Source organism: Hippoglossus hippoglossus, chromosome 21 (assembly GCF_009819705.1).
Source record: "Hippoglossus hippoglossus isolate fHipHip1 chromosome 21, fHipHip1.pri, whole genome shotgun sequence".
In the NCBI taxonomy this organism is placed as follows: Eukaryota; Metazoa; Chordata; class Actinopteri; order Pleuronectiformes; family Pleuronectidae; genus Hippoglossus; species Hippoglossus hippoglossus.
The window spans coordinates 21335586-21360304 of NC_047171.1; the positions used below are offsets into that span (position 1 = coordinate 21335586).

The 24719-nt window shown below is 39.7% G+C and overlaps 3 protein-coding genes across 5 annotated transcripts; 2 read left to right on the forward strand and 1 right to left on the reverse strand.

Moving 5' to 3' along the window:
* Positions 1 to 55: 55 nt before the first annotated feature.
* On the reverse strand, positions 56 to 7539 carry hcn5 (hyperpolarization activated cyclic nucleotide-gated potassium channel 5). Its single transcript, XM_034573548.1, has 10 exons — positions 7124 to 7539; positions 5840 to 6026; positions 5116 to 5220; positions 4685 to 4822; positions 3943 to 4104; positions 3647 to 3740; positions 3394 to 3521; positions 2602 to 2748; positions 1871 to 2108; positions 56 to 230 (listed from the first exon to the last, which is right to left on the reverse strand). Exons 1-10 carry the CDS (start codon positions 7306 to 7308, stop codon positions 58 to 60), a joined length of 1557 nt encoding a protein of 518 aa, XP_034429439.1. The 5' UTR covers positions 7309 to 7539; the 3' UTR covers positions 56 to 57.
* Positions 7540 to 10822: 3283 nt separating this feature from the next.
* LOC117755225 (cytochrome c oxidase copper chaperone) lies at positions 10823 to 13539 on the forward strand. Its single transcript, XM_034574822.1, has 4 exons — positions 10823 to 10930; positions 12061 to 12196; positions 12289 to 12407; positions 13349 to 13539. Exons 2-3 carry the CDS (start codon positions 12078 to 12080, stop codon positions 12371 to 12373), a joined length of 204 nt encoding a protein of 67 aa, XP_034430713.1. The 5' UTR covers positions 10823 to 10930; positions 12061 to 12077; the 3' UTR covers positions 12374 to 12407; positions 13349 to 13539.
* A 1283-nt stretch (positions 13540 to 14822) lies between these two features.
* On the forward strand, positions 14823 to 24665 carry popdc2 (popeye domain containing 2). 3 transcript variants are annotated; one of them, XM_034574388.1, is made up of 4 exons: positions 14823 to 16038; positions 18658 to 18766; positions 20419 to 20872; positions 23257 to 24665. In XM_034574388.1, exons 1-4 carry the CDS (start codon positions 15530 to 15532, stop codon positions 23337 to 23339), a joined length of 1155 nt encoding a protein of 384 aa, XP_034430279.1. In that variant the 5' UTR covers positions 14823 to 15529; the 3' UTR covers positions 23340 to 24665. The 3 variants fall into 3 exon arrangements, with proteins under 3 accessions (XP_034430279.1, XP_034430278.1, XP_034430280.1); XM_034574387.1 differs by having other exon boundaries at positions 20419 to 21013; positions 23257 to 23523; XM_034574389.1 differs by having other exon boundaries at positions 14823 to 16023; positions 20419 to 21013; positions 23257 to 23523.
* Positions 24666 to 24719: the final 54 nt, after the last annotated feature.

Here is a 24719-nt window from a genome sequence, read left to right on the forward strand (position 1 = left end):
TCTCCTCGGTAAGTAAATGTCCAATTCATGTCCACATATGGAATCAGTTTTTTGGTCTTACACGAGTCCACCATCAGAGTTGAGCTCAACCATTTGTTCCAAGTCCTTCTTGACATCTGGGAAGCCCTGCAGCGCCTCCCGAAAGTCGTCACAGGACAGAGTGAAGCACTGGCAGTCGGTCAGCGCCTTCATTGTGGCCAGATGTTTGCCTTTGGTCAGCACGCACGTCTCTGTAGAGCGCACACACACACACGCACACACACACACACAGAGGGAACCACAAGAGCGTGGTTAATGAGCGAGTAAACCCTAATGACGGGGATGAGCTCTGACAATTAATCCTAAATTAAATAACCAGACTTAGCTGAGTTGTTTCGGGAAGCCTGCTTAGCTCTAAACGCTGCTGAGGTTTGCTGCCAAAAAGATTATGACTTGTTCCCACTTCAGCCTAAGAATTAAATCAGCCCCACAAATTGGAAAATGTTGATTTATTCACTTTCATTTGCCAATGGGTAAAAAAATAATCTGTCTTGCTCGCCTATGCGAACTTAAACAAACTAATAGAAGTGTTCAGAATGTGTGATAAATGTTGAAAAATCTGACTATATCTACCTAAAATATAATCCAAATATATTGAATTCATCAGTAAATCAAAATATATGTCTTTGAGATAGTACCATATGCCTGCCTCTGATTTTTTCCCCAATGCAATGGAAAACATTTTTTGCGGAGCTCACAGAGTCTTAAAATGACAAGAGCAACATCTTTTCCTAGAAACATGATCCATGTTACTGTAGATAATCCTCACAACCAGCTGTCAGCTGTTTTGGACGATCTCTGGCAGAAAGTAGCTCCAGTGAGAAGTGCTCACGATGACATCTGTGGATTATCCAGAGTGCAACTATGAACTGCTTTTATAAAACAGAAAATTGACGTTTTTTATGGATTTTTCAATGGAGTTTTGAACAATGTCTTCAAGTGAGACAGCAACATATAATGCTAAAGACCCAGCGATATACAAACTTAGTTGGACCCAAACAATTTGATTAACTGGGTTATTAAATTTAGCAATACTGTGCATTAGATATACTGTGCATTATTAGGATCATTATTTCAAGGAAGGCATGTTACTGCTGATTCTTTTATTAAAATGTGCTCTATAGGTGACAGGAAATGAGTGAAGACACTGACATTGTAATAAATGAACGGTATGGGTTTTAACCACAAGGTCAAAATGACACAGGAAAAAACTATTTTCTTAAATTTCCAAAACTTTCAGCACCATATGGAATTTCATTAATGTTCATTGTCCATTGCATTGAGGTGGAGGCAGAACACCCAAATGAGAGACATCTCAAACTCCAACTGCATATTCTTGGTTTCCTGTAATTTGAGTGAACTGATCCTCTATGGCTATGAGAAATAAATACTTTAAATTGATACCCTGAACACACTCATGGTCAAAGGAAGTAGTATCACAGTGATGACTCAGCAAATATCAAATTTAAACAGAGAATATTAAGTATATATTTAAGTACACTGTAAAATTGTGATATTGCTTAATTAAAAACACAAAATGTGAACACAAATGAGCTTATAGTACTTTTTGTTCATTATAATACTTACACAGCATCATGTACTTATTGTTAGTATTGTGTCACATACTTGGCCTGATTTCAGTTTCATTAAGTTTAAAACTTTTGAAATAAGTTGTAAAACACATTCTGATGTTAATACATCTTAAATTAACCATGAATATAATTCCCCAATGTTTCGCAACTTTTTTCTGTCTATCTCTGTCTGGAAATCAATTTCCAAATCAAAGTAAACACTTTGTAGATATTAAAAAAATGGAGAAAATCCCACCCACCTCCAAAAAAGTCTCCATCACACAGTTCCCTATCGTAGGAATCGCTCTCCATGAGGACCTGGCCGTGGTCGATGAAGAACATGCGGTCGCCCGGGACATTCTCTCGGACGATGACGTCTCCCTCCTGGAAGACCTCGTACTCCAGTTTGGGGAGGAGGGCACTGATGAAGTTTTCATCTCTGTTCTGAAACATTGGAGCTTTTCTCAGCAGCCGGCTGCACATCACTGTCAGGATTTGCTGAAAAATCATTAGAAATGATTATCAATTCACAAGAAAGAAAGAAAGAAAAATAAAAAATAAAAAATAAAATAATAAAATAATAATAATAATAATAATAATAATAATAATAATAATAATAATTATTATTATTATTATTATTATTATTATTATTATTATTATTATTATTATTATTATATGAATGACCAGGAAGCAAGAACCAGGCCTGACATTAAGAGTCAGAGGTTAAAAAATAGTGTTGTTGGGGGTTTGATTTAATTCAGTTTGTTCTAACAGATTGTTTCAAACTGCCTCAACTTTCTCCACCACATTGGCAATGTTGTGTTCATTTTTTACTTTGAAATTACTTTTTTATTAGTTTACCTCTTCAGACGTTTGTATGTGGGTGAGGTCTCCAAACCTCTGAGACACACCCACCATGAGAGAACAGACTCATTTCATATGAGCATGGTAAACATGGTAAACACACAGAAGTCCAGAGATGAGCATTTACCTCTTTGAGTGCTGAAGACACCGTGTCCATCACGTCCTTCTGGTCAAACCACTTCCCCCCATAGCGAGCCTGGTAGTAGTTGCTGATGCGGAGCTGCAGTTCAGGCGGTAGCTTCATAAAGGACATGTAGTGCTCCAAGCGACTCATCTGCAGAGAGTCACAAGGTTTCCACTCTGAGTGTCTCAGATACTCAATATTTGCATAGTCATAGTTTTCCAACGGCTCATTCCTACCCTTACAAGGATTATAATACAACTGCATTAATAACGAGAGAAGAAATATCACATGAAAAAAAATAACTAGTCCATTTAATAATTAAGAAAGGCTTGACATTCTTTATTTTAATCCTCCACTTTAAATCCAATAAATCATTGCGATGGTGTATGTAATATTTAGTGAATATCAATTTTTTACACCATCATTTACTCATATGGTCTCTAACATATAACATAATTTAATATATATATAATATAATATCTAAAATGTCCTTGTCTTTTATTTTCCTCTGCCTACTAATATTATTGTTATTTCCAGCTAATCCTGATTTCATCTTACTTTTTAAAATTTTGTATCTCTTTTTCATATGATTTTGTTTTAAATGTGTTGCCTTGTGTCAAGAACTTTGTAATTTGAGTTCTGGGAAGTTCTCCACAATTTTTTTTGTATTAGTCTAAAATAATTTTGACTTTGAATTGGAACCAATTTCTACTCAGTACTACTAGCTGGTGTAATAACTTGTTTAATATGGTGTGTATTTGCTGATGAAGGATAGTAATTGTCACCCATGAGGACCTTGATCTTGTACTCCTTGGCTGCTGGGTCGGTGTTGGCGATCATGGCGGTGGCGTTGGCCACGAGGACGGTGTACATCAGACAGCCGGACACCATGCTGACCATGACGATCCACATTTCAACATAATCTGGGGCCAACACACACACCAGCTCATTTAGTGTTATGTTTGGTGTATTTATATCTGAGAGTGAATGTGATACACATTTACTTCAAATGGTGTTAGTGTTGGATAAAGAAATCAATATCTCTCACTTGTTGGAGCATCCATGGAGCCGTACGAGAGAGCAATCATCTGTGAGAGAGCTCGAAAAACTCCCCATGAGTACTTCACGATCACTGTGGCATTCTGGAAGAAATATTTACATCATTAGTGGTAGTTTCCGTAGAACTGCGGTCTGTACCACAAAGTCTAATTGCTCTCTTGAGGTTTTTACTGTGCTGGTCCTTATCAGTCTGGAAACTCGAAATACAAGTGCACTCATGTGAGAGCGTAACAACATCTTGTAAACCATGAATCCATGTGATATTGATTCAGTGTTGAGTTTTACCATCAGGTTTTCTTTGCGGACCCAGCAGTCAGAGGGGAACTCCTCCAGCATGGGCACAAAGTACTGGATGCAGCCGTTCCAGTGACACAGCAGGAAAATCATCATGAACAAAGACAGGATGCGGAAGAACAGGCGGACCACCTCCAGGTTTGCATTTGACACCTAAAGAGGGGTTGACACGAAACGACACGTGACTTTATGGCACTACGTCCACACAATCCTGGTGGCTCAGATACAGTATGTGCCATTTTACAGCATTATTCACTGTGATTGAACACCCGCTATAAATAAAGACCTTGAAACCAAAGCAAAGACAGGTCATGAATACAAAAGTTAAACCTCCTGTGCAGACCTGACGTCTCTTTCTATGACTTTAACTTGATGTAAAAATGAGGAAAGATTATTCTGGTTTAGGGCGACATGGTGGAACAGTGGTTGGAACCAGTGTCACCTAACAGCAAGAAGAGATGAGTATGAGCATAAAGTGAATCTGGGATCATCTCTCTCTTTACTTTTCTTTAAGCATCTGTTGTTTGAGCAGTTACCTTTGGGCACATGTGATAAGAAAAAGGTGAGAAAACTGTTGAGTAACGGGCCGGCTTTTGTTTCACAGATGACATTGACAGTGGTCAAAGTCAGATTTGTCATCTGATCCAGGCCTGGTAAGATTTCAGCGGGCGGGGAGAAAGGTCGATTGAGTTTCAGGGGGGAGCTCTGAAGAGCGCCAGGCGTTTGAACTTACTTTCTCCACTTCGTTGAAGAACCTGACGAGTCGGGACACTCGGGCGAGTCGGATCAAGCTGAGGATCCGAACAAACATCAGGATCCTCATCATCTTGTTGGTCTTGGACGGGTTGTCATCACTGTTGTAATGCAAGTCCTGGGAAAGTGAAATAAAAAATTCATAGTCACTTTATATGTTTTATTTTATTGATATTATTGTCATCTTTTATATTCATCATATTATAATACTCTCAAGTTCTCAACACATTATTTTATTTACTTTTTCTCAATTATTTACCGTCTGTAAAGCTCTAAGCGCTGCACAAGCTTTTAATTATAAACCACCAACAAATTCATGTAAAATTAAGAGCATGTTGGTTTTGTGCACTGACACACGCTGAAGCACACTGTGGGCTTTTTGCTGCTTCAACAGTTTGATCTCTTCATTACCGCAAACAGCAGAATGTAGCCGATCGGGAAAGCAGCTATGACGTCCGGTATGAACCATGTCCTCAGGTAACTGAGCCGGATCCGCTTGATATCCAGAATAGCTTCCTGTGATAGAGAACAGAGCAGCAGATCGAGCAGATGGATGAAGACGCCGTGCAGCCAGATCAGATGTATAATTTAACACTTGAACTGAACCAATATTTTTGGGCGATTGTCCAACATTAAGGGAGACAGTGATGTCAAATAAGATTAGCGTTCTGCTCAAAGAAGAGAATCTGAATGGATTTGACAACATCATTGAGCTGTTGGGGAAGCTCATGCATGAATATTTCAAACAAGGCATAAACCGACTGAGAATAAATCTGGAGAAACCAGATGCTCGTGAGATCCAGAGTAAACACCACAGATGGGCCAATTTGGGATTGCCAAGATAGAAGTGCGGGAACATATGCAGATGAAAACAAACAGGATGTAGTTGTCTGTATAATACTTAATTGGAAATGTTATACTTCTCATTCAACCATTACAATAATCCCTGTTATAAAATCAAACAGCAGGTGCCAATATCGCCGGTGTCCAGGAGATGAGGGGGCAAGTTTGTTAATCTAGCCTTTCGTGTATTGAGTAGATTACAGATGGGACAGAGATGGATTGTACGTGCTTGTCTGCACGGGGATTATAGTCTCCCAGATTGTGTCTGAAAATAGAGCACATCCACTCTCACCTCGCTGTCCTCTGCTATGATGCCCATGCGGAAATTCAGAGCCACGTCTATCAGGAACAGCGTGTCTGAAAACACGTTAAATCCTTCCCATGCCAGCCCGCTGGTCCCGTCCAGAAAAGCAATCTCCATGGGAATCCCGATCAGGTTCAGAAACGTGATGGCCATCATGCACATGATGTAGTAACTCCTACAGGACCAAAAAAAATCACATGTGACTGGTGAGTGAACCTCAGATCTTGTTTACTATGTGGTTTTGTAGAGTCGCAGTTCATTTGCCAGAGGGACTCATTAGCTGCGGCAGGATGATTTTCTCTGATACTATAACTGCACAACTCCTCAGCCGTGGTTCAATACCAGGCTCAAATAACTCCCTGCTCGCTGATCCTGATTGTTTCATCCCCTCTCTGTTTTCACTCCATCTGATCGCCTTACAGACTGATAATAACAATATGGATAATGCAAAGCCATTCGTCTGTGAAAACACAGTAATTGGATCCATCTGCTTTTTCCTCTTCCAATCCTCAGCTATTATCTTTAAATGCACCTAAAAAAACGTGAATTTCAAGACTTTTAATCATTTAAACTCTCACTTAATTATCTCTGTTATTTCTTATGTTTGATTTCTCTTTATATTTTACACAAATTAATCTATTTTTGTTTTCACATGTGCAATCTTTTCAGAAGTGCAAGTCAAATAATCATAATGAATAATTTTTGACTAATAAGTAAAATTATAAATATGAATAAAGTAGGTGAGTAGGTGATGGGCTGATCATTTTATATTGCTGATAAATCTGCTATTAATTTATAGATTATTGACCAAATCACTTTTTATATATTTGTAATATGATATATCATAAAACACAATTTCCTCACACCCTAAACCATCAAGGTTGTTGTTTTTTATCACTTCACTTTCAAATGTAAAAATATTCTGAAAAAATTCAAATCTGTAAAACCGAGTTGGAACCAGAAAATGTTTGCAATCTTTTGATTTATTACTAAAATCATTCCTAATAAATTTTCTATCAATCAATAATTAATCAATTAAACGACTCATTATTACACTTCCAATACGGATAGAAGATAAGATAACATAGGATAACAGCAAAATACCTGCAGGACCTCACTTCAACAACACAACTTCTAAAAATATGTATGGAGTTTTGGGGTTAGGGTTGGGGTTGGGGTTGGGGTTAGGGTTGGGGTTGAGGTTAGGGTTGGGGTTAGGGTTGGGATTAGGGCTAAGGAACAGGACTAGCCTGAATCAGATATATCAAATACCTCATGAGGCTGAAAGGGTGAATGACAAAGACCCCGCTCTCCAGCTGTCGGAGGCACTCCTTCTCCACGGCCACCTCGCTGCCGTACAAGTACAGCGACTGTCTGTTCAGCTGCGGGAGGAGCAGGGCTCTCCATCCACAGGTGGACATAGTGCATCCCTCTGTGGGACCTTTTAGTTTCTCCATGGCCCGACCTTGGTCCCCTCTGATCAGCCCATCGCACGCTCCATCCTCCCTTATGCGGCAGCTGCGTCTTCCTCTCAGGACGAGTGGAGTCTGACTCGACCAGTTCTGACCTCCCCCCTTGTTCACGGGGTAATTTTCCACCAACGTTCCAAACCTAAGGGCTTATAGAAGCTGTGTGGAGCGAGGCGAGCGGACACCCTCCTTTCATCTGCCTCCCTCACTCCCTCCCTCCCTCTCTCCGTCAGCCTCTCTCTATTTCTGCCCCCACCCAACCCCTACACTTCTTTTCTTTTTCTCCCAGCTCATCAACTATTCAGTGTCTGTGTCTCATCCCCACATAAATCAAGCCATGTCAAGAGGGTAAGGTCCAGCTCACATTAATACTGAAGACAATGACGTGTGTGTGTGTGCCTGTGTGTGCCTGTGTGTGTGTTGAGGGGATCACAATTATAGTCACGTGAGCTCGACATCTGCCAGCATGTGCGGAGGACAAGTTCGGTCGGAGCCGTCTCTACCAGGGATGTAATTAAACACTATACTGTGTTACCTGATGCTGGTGATGCTGTACATATGCTCGCAGCTCGGAGCCAGCTACCGTGCTCTCTGTTTGCATTTTTCACATCAGAAGCAAAAACATGTTTGTGTCTTATCTTTTCGGTTTTCCATGGAGGGCTGGTGGGATTTTGAGGCAGGCGAAGTTTGAACCACAAAATGATGTTACAGGATGTAGCAGCATGTGGGAATTAACTGAGGGGTCAGGCCAGTGGGTGAGGTGAACTGCTGGCAGCTTAGTGCATGAGGTGAGATGTCTGATAATGAGAGGGACAATTTAGGAGATGACTCTGCTCAGAGTATCATGGGACATGAGAAGAGAGGTACAGGAAACAGCAACCGTTTCTCCACTTACAAAGAGGGATTTGTATTGGTAATGAGTTGGACGGATACGTGAAGTGTTATTGGAAAACACATTGTGATGTGATGGACTGTCGAACTGTTTGGGTGCACGCTCCTCTGACGTTCGCTCTGAAATAGGCAACAACCCCTTGTGACCGTGCACAGGAATATCATAACCATTGTAGTTTTTCTTTTAGTTGAGCTTCAAATCCAAATTACAGTTTTCAAATAACATAATAATCTTGTTCTGGAAACTGCAAGTATTTGGTGAAAAGGCAGAACAAGAAACCATCCTTCCTAAGTATAAGGTATTTTGGTGATATAATGTCACACTGCTTAATTGTGATTAAGTATTTTTGCACACTCAATCCATTTTTGCACTTTTCCAGTTTGCACTATTCTCATCCTATCCACTGTGTGCCTTATGACTGCATACTATGTTGTACTGTGTACTATGTTTTGAGTACTTAATATGTTGCATACTGATATGTTTACCCCAGGGCGCAGAGAGAAACATCATTTAAATCCCTCCTATGTCCTGTACAGAATTAACGGTGACTTTCGATCTTGGCTTCTGTCATTACACATATGAAGCAGAAGAGGGTAAGACAACATGATTATCTCAGTGTTTCAAATGCTGCAGAACATAACGCTGCTCAGAGAAAGTAAAATGTTCCTCAGTTATTTTTGCAGAAACTGGACAGAAATGAACTCGGAGCCTTTGTCCCCCTTCGGCTCCCCTTATTAGAGGGTTGATATTTGTCACTCAGTAAAATAACAATAACAGGGTTTAGTCTGACAATTGCTGTCCAGTAAGATAACAGAAATGCCTGAGTTGTTGTATTTTGCTTGGATTAAAAAAAAACATGGGTGTTTGTAATCCATTGACATAATGTGACCTAAATAAATGTTCAGCTTTTCTGGAGCACTGTTTTGTGTGATGGCAATGACATTTTTGCATTTCCATAAAGGGACAAGGCTTATTGGAATATACAGAACATGGGGGATAATTATTATATGTACGCATAGCAAACACCAGTCAAATAAAAACCCTTCTGCGTGTTCTAGAGACTGCTGGAAGCTTTTAGCAGCTGTGAAGAGGAGGTGGCACGTGGTCAGGACCTCGGCTTACACCTCTTCTCCATCAGGGGGCAGATTTCTACATGAAAAAAACAAAACAATGACAGAATTAAGATAAAACTCAGAGTGAATTAAAAGGTATTTGACTCGTATGTTCAGCTCTAGTGCCACACTACATGGATTCTACTCCTGGGGAAAGACTGCAGAGTGTGTTTCACATGGAGGTGCATATATAAATATATATATATATATATATATATATATCACACCATACAGATTAAACCTACAATGTGCTTACTTGCTCATTTATCTAGCACACAGCTGGCCCCCAAACCAGAGTAAGTGACTCAGTGATGCTGCTTACGCACTGCTGTGCTGCGCTGACGTCCTGTGGACCCAGCACACATGTGAAAACACATACACCTTTACCACTGTCGGACAGAACAGGTACATTTTTCATATTAAAATACTCCCACACCACAGAGGTGAGCCCATCGGTAATATATTCTTACAGCTCAGAATATAATATCTGCAACAGAACCTGCTCATGTAGAAAAATAATAGCTTTGTGTATTGGCTGATGTTCATTCTCAACTCATATAATGTTTACAGGATTTTTCATTTATTTTATTATTATTGTCACAGATTGTACAGTGACACATTTTGATATTTTACAAGAAATCACTAGTAAGGTGCTGAAAAAAGTGATAATATACTTTGCTTTAATTATGAATTGAAAGAGTTGACATTTATATAGGTCATGGTAAAGTTGAGGCTGTGTGTGTGTGTGTGTGTGTGTGTGTGTGTGTGTGTGTGTGTGTGTGTGTGTGTGTGTGTGTGTGTGTGTGTGTGTGTGTGGCACTGAATACATGATTCAGAATCACTGGAGCTGATAATTACATATAATTTGATAATGTTATGGTCTGTTTACGATTTTTTATATTTAGTCTTTTCACTCTCGATCTCTCGTCTTTGTCTCTAATTGCTTAATTTAACTGATATTTAAATATGCATTCCTGGTTGTTCATAGTATTATCTTTTAAATATGTTTTACCTTGTGCTTATAATTTATTGTTTTCATCCTGATTTTTAATTTGATGCTGTAACATGGCACATTTCCCTAAGGTGGGACTGATATAGAATTATTATATATTATCAAATTTTTAAATTGATTTGTTTTTATGACAAAAAAAGGGGAATTTAATTGAGTTTACTATTTACAGAAACCTGGGAATATTTACATTTAATAAGCTGTTACCAGAGTATTGTTTGTTTTCTGAGGAAATAATGAAACTATTGTGTATAACAGAGGTCAGTAGGTGCCTGGAAACTAATATTAGTCAGTTAGTAGACACTGAATTAGGATTATTTTCTAAAATCGATGTTTTCCAGCATTTTGTTGTATTTAGAAACGTTATGTCTTAATTAATATCACAAAAATCTAAGTGCACATGAAATTATGCTGTAGTATTTAAATGGGTTGTTTCACCTTTCCTTCAATTGGCCGCTGAGGACAAAGTACTACATTTCCCAGAAGCCTCCGCTGCCGCTGGCGGCACGTGGGATTGTATAAAACGCGGACACGTGCTCTTCTCTTCCTCGTTCATTTTGAAGGTGAAGTATTCCCTGTTCTTCGTCCTCCATCCAAGTAAGTGACAGACCTGAGCTGTAGATTCTCCACCGGGTTGTAATCCACGTTGTTCGTGACGTCATCAGCTCATTGATCCGCTGGGTCTCAGTTAATGGTCGTGAGCACGTTTCTGGGGCTGTGGTGTCGCAGCTCTTTGCTAACTTGCAGAACAGGAAGCTAAAGATGCTAGCTCCACCGGTTCAATGTAAAAATCCTCTGTGTTGATCTGAGTTCATGTTACATCATCATCAGCCTCCTCCACGGTCACTATGTGAATCTAAAGCAACGGCACAGACTGTACCTGTAACATCCCACTGCTGCTACCATTCAAACACAAGTAGTTTACTGTCACATCTCAGAAAGGAAAACATCAAATATTTACTTGGTAGAAGCCAGAACCAACAGAAATTAGTATTTTTTTGTTTAATTTTTTATTATAATGTATATTTGTAGTAATTTGACTTTTTATTACTGCAAATGCTTCAGTCATACTACAACTGCCATTTACTACATCCTGTGGTTTTATTCAACTTCCCATGAAGTAATTTTGCACAATTCTGATTTGCACTACTCCTAGCCACCGTGTGACTCATCACTGCATACTATGTCCTACTGTGTACTATGATTTGAGTACTTAACATGTTGCGTACTTTGTTTACACCGGGTATCAGAAACAGCATTTCAATCCTGTATGTCCTGCACATATGGCAGAATTGACAAAGATGACTTTGACCATATGAAACCATCCTTTTATGAATTAGAGGCAATTAATAATCAAATTGTCTGACAACAATTCTGACCATTGTGTCTTTCAAGTTCTGAATTCAAATGTACTGTTTACAATGTGTAGAGCTTAAACCTGAATTAATTAAAAAGCTAAATTATTCTCCAAACTGTTAATTGACATTATTTGTGGCGGTTAGTGTGATGAGGGGAACTACATGGCATCTCTTGTCATTTTCACCTATGCTTTATTAATCAGTGTCATCTTCTGTGACTTGCGTTGATATAATTAAAATATCTGCATTGAACGACCTTGAGCTTGTTCTCTGGACTTGCACTTGTCCACGAGTGATTCTGAGATGCAAAGTGAAAAATGCACATCTAATGTTTTCTGCTGGATATTCAAATGTCTCTCTTTATGTTAGTCTCCCTCAGCCTGAAGATGTCGACCGTTTCTGCAGCCAGCCTGGAGTCTGCTCATGTGACTGAGGGCACTGAGCAGAAGAAGCCACTGAAACCATGCTGCGCTTGTCCAGAGACAAAGAAAGTCAGGGATGCTTGGTGAGTGTCTGTCGCCTGAGGAACTGAAACATTTTGTCGTTAGAGAATATTTATTCATGCCTTTTTTTTTTTTTTTTTTTTTTCCTGCATAGCATCATTGAAAAGGGAGAGGAAAGCTGCACAGAGCTGATTGAGGCACATAAAGTCTGCATGAGGGCACTTGGATTCAAGATTTAACCTACCCTGACGACTCCATTTTTGTGTGTGTGTGGTGAGTATCATTTAACAATTACAAGCCTTACCTCACAAGGTCACCCTTTGTAGCACTAGCTTGTTTGAAACCAATTTCCTCAGGCTGGGTTGTTGATATCCCTCAGCTGCTCCTGATTCATCCACCATCAAATTCAAACTGGGTTTGTTAATTTAAACATGTTTGTCAGAACCACAATTACACATACTCTTCACACACATTTTCAAATGTTACATTTTATTTGTACATCAGGTAATGTGCCTTGAGTTTTAATTGTCGCTATTGAATCACATTTTTAAACCACTTTGAAATGTGTTCTGACCCAATTGGGGAGAAATCGCTCTTTGATGTCCAGATGTTGTAAAATCAATGTCATTATGCCATAGATGGATAAAATATCAGAGCTGGATGTGAAAACCTGAAAATATTTTTTTCTTCCAGTTATTTGCTTTAATGTACAATAGCTGCCATTTTCCTGTAAATAACCACGTTTCAGGTCTGTCACCCTGTATATTTGCTGTTCAGCTGGTTATTAGTATTCACCAGACTGTTCCTGGCTTCAGTCTCCTTGCTGGGTCAGTTGTGTCTCTTGGCCATTACTGATTTCATCCATTGTTGAGCACCTGCTGCAGTGTCCTACAAGGACATCATGTATCTGGGGGCAAGGAGATGTGGTGTGTGGTGGGCATCACGTCTCCTCTTTTGTTGCCATAGTGCACATGAAACATGCTCATAGCCACACAGCTGAATTCTCGTCTCAGCAGTTGAACCTTCTTTCTCACCTGCTCTTGTAAAATAAACTCTTTAAATCCAGACCTCAGCATTTGATCTGGGTACATTTTTTAATTTATGCATCTGATTGCTGATCATAAAATCCTGACATAATGCTCTTGACTTGTTTGACTCAAAATGTTGAAGGTGAAATACTCATTGTGTACTTTTGTGTTTTGATTTCCCTGCAGTGTGTTGCAGTGTGAGTGGAGGACAACCCTGGCTTTTCCTTCCCCCCCCCGCTTATTTATACCTCGACGAGAGGGGAGCTGTAGAAATGATGGATTTAGACTGTGTGTGGGAATGTTTTTTAATGTGCTCATTTGAGAAATGTGTGAAACCTAAACTGCTGTCTGTGATTAAATAAAAGTTCTATGCAATACATTTTGTCTGTTAAATCTATTTTAGTTTGGATTGAGTGCATTTGAGGGTTGTTGGTGTGTATTCATCTAAAGCTCCTGACGGTAGTGAAGGTCCTTTCTGCCTGTGATCGGTTACTTGCCACAGTTGCTGTCCCTGGTATGCACTTAGGCTTAAAAATAACTCCTGCCCCTGCAAAGTCAATACTTGCCCTATCTGCATTCTTTCTCTACAGTGTGTCGGTGTTACTGAAGTGTGCCGGGCAGCGGACGCATGGCTTGACATTCATTTGCAAACTTGCAAGTGACTAATTGATGTCTGTGTATTTTAAGACTTTGTTTACAGGGACTGACATTGTCACAACTTCGATTAGCAAGTGATCCACCGCTTGCACTTAGTAACAAGTGTATACATGTATCAGACTTTGATTTAAATCGTTTCTTGAGTCTACTACACCAGACTGTTGTGATTGTGTTAAAATGGTCTGCATAGAATTGAGTAGCTAAATTTGTGCCTAAACTCAAGCAGTATTTTGATATATATATATATATATATAAATAAAGCAACTAAATGCGTCCTGTTTGACGCATTAAATTTACAGCAATAATAACTCAAGTGTCCAGATTGTTGCAAAAGATTTATTGTAGAACTTAACAATTACTTTTTAGAAAAATTTTAAAGCTCAATTCATATTTGTTCCAAGGTTATAATTTTCGCTATGGAAAATGTTTCTGCACTCAGATGTCACCAGTTTTACCAGATGGATCTAATGTGAATGTCTGACAGCAAGGTGGATGTTGACTGAGTAACATCTGCTCAGTACAAATTCATTGTCTTAAAGTTTTAATTTGTTTCATACATTCAAAACATGCCCAGTCAGTGTGTATATGAAACTAATATCAGATCTATAATGCAGTGAATATCCAAATAATTCTATCAAAAACTAGAGACTAAGTCACAACATTTGAATTGAATAATTAAATTGTGAGGCTGCACATTCATGAAACACTGGAACTCATCAGGCATAAGATGAGTAAAAACACAACACATAATAAAATGTCTCCCACATCACAAAGAACACAATCTTATTTTCCTCCTAAATATTTGTACCAACTTCGACCTCAGAAACCAGCTGGTTCTTATTTGTTTAAATCAATTTTATATTTAATGTTTTTTGTTCGGACTTTGAACTATTCTTATTACATTCTGTTTATTGCCATGCACCAATAAAACTAAAAGTAAACAAAGCAGAGAACATGTTTCTAATGAACTGATGTGTTCGGAGAGTTCTCGTGACTGAGACATGAAGGCGTTGGTTGCACCGATGGGTGTTTATACCTGAAATCGGACCTGTGCTGTCGTTCCACTCATTTCAGTGCCTCTAAATATTCCCCAGCCGAGCCCCACACTCTGCAGGGAGTCAACTGGACTCATGAACTGAACTGTGCTGCAGCTCTGGAGGAACTTTATCAACAAATGTGTGCGACCATTTGTGAGTCACTTACAGATATTTTTTCTAGTCCCTCTCCTCCCTCGTGTTTCCTGCCCCTCTCTCGCCTTCACTTTCTGTTATGTTAAGTAGCAGGCCTGCTTTCCGTCCACCACTCTTCCCTCCTTGGGTTTCAATTCCAAACATGGTTATCCTTCTAGGGCTCAATCGGCAACCTCCCCCCTCCCGTGTCCCTTCTCTTCCAGCTGTTGGTTCGACGGTGCAGGGCCGGCGGGCGAGAGGCAGAAGAGCGCTGCAAAGAGAGACGACAGGAAGACGCAGAGGGCACAAGACGGAGGGGAGAGAGCAAGGGACACATAATGAGAGGAGAAGAAGAAGAAGAGCCATTCCAGCTGTGTTTCTATCACAAGTAGAGTCGTGAGAACTTCTTCACATTGAAGGTTTTTCCACTGCAACTCCAGGGAGCAAACGTTTGACATTTTCTCGTCGGTATTTTGGATCAAGCTGTGAGTCGAACAGAAACACTGAGTTGGACAAGAAGACTGTTTGAGGAGTTTCAAACATGAGCGCAGACAACTCAACTTTGCTGGACAGTTTGTTGTTCGCCCCTCTGTGCGATGGCTGGACCAACAACACCGAGGGAGCCATCTACCACCTGGGCAACACCATCCTGTTCCTGGGCTACATGGGAGGCAGTGGGGCCTATGGGTGCCTTTTCATCTTTGGCTTCCTGACCCCGGCCTTTGCGTGCCTGACCCTGTGGGGCTGGATGACGATGTGCGGCCTGGATGTCTTCACCTGGAACCTGCTTCTGCTGCTGGCCTGCTTGGCTCAGATCTGCCACCTCCTCCACCGACTGCACCAGGAGGGCATTCGCAGCGAGGAGCTCACCTCCCTCTACCAGGCGGTCTACCTGCCGCTGGGCGTCCCCGTCCAGGTGTTCAAGGAGATAGCGAGAGCGTTTGAGAACAAGGCGGTAGAACTGAAGGCCGGAGAGACGTATGCTGTGGAGGGCAAGACGCCCATCGACCAGCTCTCGTTCCTGCTGTCTGGGAGGTGGGGAGTGTGCATGTGTGTGTACGTCTGTTTCCAGAGAATACAACCAACACACAACGCTAACCAGTGAAAACACATCTCACATTCACGATTACCCTTTAAGTTACAACTTTAGCTTATCAACACAGTCATGGAGCTTCAGTCTTTAGCATTACAGCATGCTGTAATTAGCATTACATTTTATGGGTTTACGTCCACTCTTTGAATGTATGTTCAATGCCTACTTTATTTTAGCTCCGTTTTTGGTCTCTACCATCTGCTGAGGGAAATATCTGGGTCGCTAGTGGCACCTTTTAAGATTGTTGTTATACGATCATACAAATGTTCTATGTGAGGAAAGCTAGTTTTACATATTTTACACAATCATACTTTAATACTTGAGTACTTTCCTCCACTAACAAACATTTCTCTGATGCAGTCTGAGCAAAAACGATCATTTTCAAATTTTCACAATATCTTCGGTATGCATTGCTTTACAGGTGTTTATGATTTTCCGACTTATTATACGTGTTCACATAGTAAGTGGACAATTTAAGACTTTTGAGAGAGGTAGTTTTGACATTTAATTGTTTTGAAAAAAGCATATAGTTGTTGCAGATATTAATGACACTATTATATTACTGCTCAGCAATTTCTACTACAGACATAGTGTAGAATTTATTGATTTAAAGCTAAAGATAACACCAATCTTTTTTTTGAAGAAATCTTCTATTTCAGCCGGCTACTCCAGAGCTGAGTTTCTATTTTTGCCTCAGCTGTTGGCAGCGTGCAGCCGTTACAGGAAATGTATCCTCTTCATCCAAACATCCTCAAAGTAGAGCTGCGTTAGATCTCACAATTCTGGAGCCTACACAAGAGAAATGTTAAACAGAGTATTTTTGTCTGTGACTCACTGGTGTGTCGTCCCCCTGCAGAGTGCCAGCTGGTTAAATGATATCTTTGTACTTAGGACATGGAGAGTGGACGCTGACTGCTCCTCTTACCTTGAATTAAAGGTTGGACACAGTGTCGACTGCTCCGGGTGTGCGAGACACATTTTAAACAACAGACAAAGGAACAATGAGCAGATTTTTTCTGCATTTCTTAAATAGTTGTGTATTAGATGTGCAGCATATGATCTTTTGGTCTGTGCCTGTATTCAGCAGACATACTTTTCAGATTTAAAGATAAGCAACGTTGATATTTAACCAGCTACAGTTTTAATGTGTCATCAAGAGTCTCTTGTTCACATGGCCAAAAGCATGTGGACACACACACGTGATTGTTGGAACATTTCATTCTACGACCATGGGTGTTAATGTTCTACAACTCTGACTGCTTCCATTGGGGTTGAGGTCAGAGCTATGCATGTGCACGCCAGCCAAGTTCTTCCACACAAAACTCAGAAAAATATTTCTTCTCAGACCTTGGCCTAATTTTCTGCTGCGTTTTTCAGATGTAAAAAAATGTCCAGACCAAATTTTCTGGACATTTTCCAGAGTTCATGTCTGAAAACGGCTTTAGACTCACCCTACATCTGCCATATTGTACGTTCATGAAAGAACAACCTTATAGTTTTGGTGTCAAAGATCTACTCTACCTGAGAGGCCTCTGGACTCTATAAGTTTAAAGGCATTTTAAGTCAAAATAAGATTTTTTACCCATAATTTTCATTTTCATTTTCCCTATCACCCTATCCCTTAAATTCAGCTCAAAGCCCTATACAGAACAGGCTACATTCACACACATTCATACACAGATGACATACCGGGGGAAAGTTGGTGTTCAATATCTTGCTGAAGGACACACGTGCGCTGGAGGAGCCGGGGATTGAGCCACCGACACGACACACAGCTGCCCCCAGAGGTCCTGGTGTTACAGGGACATTTTTAGCGTGGGACTCCCCGGTGGAGATCCCTGTCCACGACTGTGTAGCTTCCTTATAGGGTAATCAGACCACAATGCACTGCAGCAACATAGCTGTTAATTGGGTGGGACTGCTGTACAGGCAATCCAATTATATGCTGTTCTAGGTCCAAAAGTTTTCTCTTAATTAACACTGTTGTGAAGAGTGTAAATAAAAACTTCTACATTGTTTTCTCTGCCTCAATATTTCAAGCTAAAATGAACAGGTTCTCAAATCAAAATTTGCCAAAACAGAATACCAGTAATACTATTTAACTACTATTTATTTTTGAAATCCATTCAATTTGTATAATACCCTCTTAAAGTACCAACTGCTTTAACAATGACCTAAGAAAGGACAAAGTCAGGAGGAGAATATTTATTTTGAAAGAATTATTTCCTGGAGGAGACGTCCATCTCTTTGTGCAGATGTCAGGTGATTGATATGAAGCAGATCGTCTGCAGCACTGAAATGACACCAAAGTGAGGATAAAACAAACTTTGACACTTTTGATGTTATCCAATGAAGTCCTGATGTTGCGTGTGCTGGATTATCTCACTCTGCGGAAACTATGTCCTTTTTAAATCAAACTTCCCAGAGAAGGAGGAATGTCTCGATATCCCTGAATTATGATTTCTGTGTGTGGAGAGGCAGAAGAGGAAGTTTGGTATTATCAGTTTATCTGAAAATGCTGAAAAATCCCTGTTTCTCTTTTTAACGCCATGTCTCTGTTTCTCTCTGTCTCTCAGGATCAATGTATCATTGGAGGGCCAGTTCCTGCATTACATCCACCGCCACCAGTTCCTCGACTCTCCGGAGTGGGAGTCTATCAGACCAAACGAGGAGGGAAAGTTCCAGGTACTGCAGAGGCCTCGACTCGCAGAGACGTTAAAGTTGATTACATGTTTTAACTTAAAAAAATCCAAAAATGATAATTCGCTCATTATCTACTCACCCCTATGCTGATGGAGGGGGTGGGTGAAGTGTTTGAGTCCACAGAACACTTCTGGTGTCTCAGGGGTAAACTTTGTCAGAGCAGAATCCAATACAATTGAAGTCAATGGTGAGTCCTTCTTCAGACGTAATGAAACAACAGAAAAAACATAACATTCCTCCATACTGCTCCTGCTTCCGTCGGAATTGCTAAATCCGCTTGCTTAGCCACTTCTGGTGGACTTTTAGATTAATAAATTAGTGTAAATGACCTTGTTTCGAGTCGAATTTGAATGTCGGGGCTTTCGGACACCTGGATGACACCACACGAGCAGTATGGAGGGATGTTGTGTTTTTTCTGTTGTTTTATTACGTCTGAAGATAAGTCACAAATGTCTTTGGATTTGGCTGCTACACTGTTAACCCCTGGAACTCCCAAAGTGTTTTGTGGACTCAAACACTTCACCCAGCCCCCCATCGGCACAGTGGTGAGTAGATAATTAGTGAATTTTCATTTCTGGGTGAACTATCCCTTTAAGTAAATTCAATAAGCGGACGTCTCCAGGCCAGAGCGTGGCACTAAAATGATAAATGAACTGCCACTAATATTGAAGGAGCTGAAAGGAGACACCAGACCTAGACATCAAGTCATCTTTCTTGTCCTTTACGCATCCTGTTGATGCAGAATAATTCAGTTCAAGAAGAAAAAATAACTTGCCATGACATTGGACCTCAAATAGAAAAGGACTGCAACTAGGAGTTAGTTGAATACCAATTTATCTTCGTTTATGTGTTTTTACACTGAAATTAATTCCCTGGGGCGTTTTCTTGTAAACAAAATTCATGTTTACCTATGGTGTTACTCTCCAAAATGCATTGTGTATGTCATTGATGGCTAACAAAATTGTGCGATGATACATTGTATGTCACACAAACATTTCTGAAACTTGCATAATGTCTTTCCTTTTAAAACATTTGTAAAGTTGTCATCTCAAATATTTAAAATCATTGTTTATGTCTAGTTAGCAGTTTATTTCCGGTCCATCTTTTTTGGTGCACTGTTATGTTGTCCTGCACAAACTGTTGATCGGAGAAACCGTCCTTCATTGTCATGTGCACACACAATACAAAATGTGCGCCGACTTGTAAAAACAATACTCAATACTTCTCCTAATGGTCAATACCCTCAAAAGGTACCTTCAAAGTGCTTTTAATTATTATCTAATACAATTAAAACAAATCAAATTGCAATTAAAGTGTGACAAAATGAACAGGATCACTTGTAGTGATGATGCCATTGATAATTATCATCCGAATCTTCAGCACTGTCAGGAGCTTTATTCACTTGTTTACTGGTCTGTATCTTTCTAGAAAAAGCTAGAAAAAGACTGGCTGGTATATGCAGCAAAGAGACAGGAGATGGAGGAGACCAAAAACTGAGCTAGATTAGAGTGATCGATGGATTTACATTCTTCAGGTGGACATGAAGATGATTTCAAATAAATAATAATTCTTCTCTGTGACAAATATCTATATTTTCAAATTACAAAAAGCACATTGACATTCCTACTCCCCAGGTGACTCTGACAGCAGAGGAGGACTCCTGCTACATCTCATGGCGCCGCCGCCACCTCTACATGCTGATCTCAAAGGAACGCTACATCGCCCGCCTCTTCTCTGTCATGCTGGGCTATGACATTGCGGAAAAGCTCTACAACCTCAACAGCAAGCTCTACATCAAGAGCGGCGTGCTGCTGGACATCCGCCTGCCCAGTCTCTACCACGTGCTGGCCCCGTCCTTGCAGGGCAGCGAGGGCGGCAGCTGCAGCGATGGCGGCATCGCTAAGGAGCAACAAGTTGAGCAGCAAGACGAAGACCAAGTGCCGGCCTACGAGAAGTCCGACCCAGCCCAGTCTCAGCCCTTCCAGCCGTACCTGCAGGGACCAAGGAAGCCCTACCTGGATGAACCCCGGCCCTCCCAGCCTGACCGGTATCAGCACCCCTGGGCGTCGGACCCGGAGCTGATCTCTGGTGAGGACTCCACCAGCCTGGTCCTGGAGGACTTTGCTGATGTGGCGGGCTCCTTAATGGATTATGGCAGTGAGAGGGATTATTTGAGGTAGAGGGGCAGGGTGCTGGAGCTAACACACTGGGTCACCACTTAAGCTACATGTAAGTACCTCACCTGGGCGGGGAGTGGTGTGGGGGCGGCGTGTGTGTGCATGGCTTGAAGTGCACAGTTCTTACTAACCCTGGCTTTGTAGTGACACATAGGGCTGGGCCCTATGTGTCCATTTTTTGCAATATCGATTTAATGATGTTGCAGATACAATCGTAGATATGGCGGTATATATTTATTCACAATACATTATTGTTACTCCATTATATTTATTTGACAGCTGTAGCTACCACTTACTTTACAGACTTAAACATTACATGCAGAAAATATCATCTCCATAAAAACATTTAAAATTAATATTAATTAATTAAGCATTAAGATATAAAGTTTATGAAATCCACCTCAACCATCTAAAACATTAAAATACTACACGTTAATGGCCAGTATCAATTAAAATATCTATATTTTGCACATTATACTATATTTTGTGTACAATAATATTTTTTTGCTCTAACTCAAGTATGATTTTAAATGCAGGATTTTTTTACTGTTAAGTTACAACAATAGTTACAATAGTTGTAACATTGTTGGACTATTTTTTTATTTTAATTTTCAAGTAGTCTTGCACCTCTGGATGAAATGTGAACACAATCACACACACAACAGTCAAATCAAGGTTTTAATGTTCATTCTTGACCTTGTAGACAGTAATTGAGAAAATAATCTCAACCCAAAGTTTAATTATTAGCTTGTTCTGGAACTTTTAAATATATCACATGATCTTCATCAGCAAATTCACAATTTCTTTTTTTATAAAAATGTAAATTTGAAGGTGTACAGCGCTGATGATGATCATGTGATTTGATCAGACCTCTAAACATCAAATTTATACAGTAAACTATTAGGATTTTATTAGATTTGCAACTTATAATAAGACAGTTTGTTAAATAATGACATGATATTATGAATGTAGAATGATACTGAATTGTTGTGCTGCTTTATTCTCAGTCGTAAGAGAAGAAATCTTTGCTGTGACATATTATTATAGTCCTTTTGTTTTGTGGCTCTTCTGCTCTTATTTAATTTATATTGTGAGCATCTGATGCTGTGGCTCCTCGGTCTTTAAGCATTTGAAAGTAAAAACAAATTCACTTACAAATGTAAAGGTTTTGGCTGTGTTTGGATTTTGCTGGTTTTTAAGGAACTATACCAAACAATTTCTTGCTGTCGAAATTAAATGGTGTTGGGAATTATTTCCTGTTGGGCTCCTCTGCTTTGGGAAACTTCTGGATTATTATTTTATTTTCCAAACAATATTTTAGGATTAAAATCTTTGTTTGCTCTAATTCAGTCCCTTTACAAGCTGCCCGTCGTGGTTGGTGCAGTAGCAGAGCTAAAAGTGCCCTCTCAGAAAGAAGAGATCTGCTCAGTAAAAACAGTTTAACAGCATATGAGCGCTAAATGTTGCTTTCAGACATCCGACTGAAGGGGGGAGGCAGCGGCATCAGCTGTGTCCTCATCTGAAGAGGATTAGAGCCTGGAAATTCAGGGGATGTCCAAAAAGTTCAGTGCCGCGCTTTTAATCCAGTGTGCTAACCACTTGGCTATCTGTCTGCTTATGTGTTCATCACCCCGCCTCAACCCCACCTGCCTTTCTACCAGCCCTCCAGTCACAGGTGGAGCATCACATTTCATAGCCAGATAGTTGGTTTAATGTCCGGCTCAGGTTGCAGGGCGGCTGTGAGGCCGTAGATCAAATCTATCACAACTTCAGTTCAGACAGAGGAGGCTCAAAACTCAGACCTCATGGCAACTAAATTTTCTCCAATCCGCAAAACGTGAATCCACAACTTTGAACCCTTGGATATTTGTGACAGTCCCTTCATTTCTGTTTGAGCAGCAATATGTAGAAATATGTAGATATAGTGAGATCATAGTTGATATTTTGGTTCTAATTTCTTGTAGGTTTTCAACAAGCTCAGTAAAATGCTGTCATGACAAACACCCATTCAGAAAGTTTCCAAAATCACACACATCTAAACTTGATAAACTCATGGTGCTGGACAGAAGCGATGAAAATTAGAAGACGAGAAATGTCAGCACACCCGGATCAGTAACGTTTCGGAGCACAGGCCTTTCTTCAGACTCCTAATAAATAAATGAAAAATAGTGTATTGTTATATCATTCTTCATAATGAGTACTTTACTTTGGATAGTAATATGATTGAGTTTAAATTTAGGCCTGATTTTTACTTGTAGAAGAGGATTTTTTACTAAAGATCTGAATTTCTTCCAGGAGGTGATAGCGACGGGGATCTACCGCCTCGGTTTCAAAGAGGCAGAGCGCCGCTGGCTCCCACCGACACTCCCAAGCTGTGAGAACAGTCTCTCCTGGAAACACGGATATATGTTACAGTGCAGTCGAATGAATGTGTCACATGTCACTTGTTCTTTCTCCTCCTCCTCCACCTCCTCACGCTCAGTTCACATCTTCAGTCCTGAGTGAGGTCAACATGTGCTCCTCTTTCTCCCTGATGCCAAAATGCAATATTTATATTTTGCAACAATCAATATTTGGAGCATATATGTATCACCTATTAACTTTATAATCAATTTGCCTAAAAATCTTGTCATGATGGCTTTGAAGCAACGTTTAAAGCCAATCTGTTGGCTGTTTTAAATGAACATGCAATTTTTACAATGTACAATTTAAAACCTGAGCGAGTTGATTAAATGTTCACAGAGACAGAACGTTGAACAGGAGGAGATTCTGTATCCAACATTAAAATAAAAATAATAATTAACTGTTAACAATAAGTCAAACCCAAATTTAAATCCCAAGAACACCTTCATCTTTAACTGGCACTGAGACAGGAAAGAGAGACAAACCTTCACTTTGTCAATCACCAGCACATTAAATGTCTGAAAAGTTATTTTAATGTTTTAAAATCTGATTTTATGTTTTTTTCATCTCACTAATATTCGATGTTGGATCTGGGATTGTTTGATTTGGACTCGACTTCACCTGAGTTAAGGACTTTTGATGTTTAATTCACAGAAATTCACTTGTATTTAGAGAATGAATTTAACTGCACAGGTTTAAGTTCACTAGAATAAGAAAACTGTTGGACCAACTTAAAAAATGACCTGAAGTGGTGACACAAAGATGAATCAACACAATTATCAAGTTTAATTCAAAAACGTAATTTATTCGTTTTCCACTAATTGAACTATTCTTTAAAGTTGGTTAACAATTTTAACACATTTTATAGATGTGACAAATTTAGATGTATTTGGTATAAACTGATATGATGTATAAGTGTGTGAAAGAGGAAAATCTCCATCAATTCATTCTCTTGGAAAATATTAAGTTCAGGACGTAGATTTTCTCTGTTACTTTCATGTGTTGTTGTTATTTACCTGAATGCACCATGACTCTTGGTTCAGTAGCAGAAATGAATGCTTTTTAACAGATGATGTACGACCACCTCTCACTTCTACTCTGGCGATATATTGGATGCCTGTAGATGTTGTTTTTTATTTTATATTTTGTAATTAATTGAGAATTTATACACAGATTCACAATGTGAATTGTCTGTTGTTATCTTCCAAAATAGAGAGATGGGACTAAAATGACACAGTCAGTGTTTGTAAAAGGTTTTTCTCATGGGGCCAAGATTTCTCCATAAAGATGTTTGTGTGCAGTGAAGATGTATCGGATTTTCTGTGATTTGAATATTAGATGATATAATTAAAATC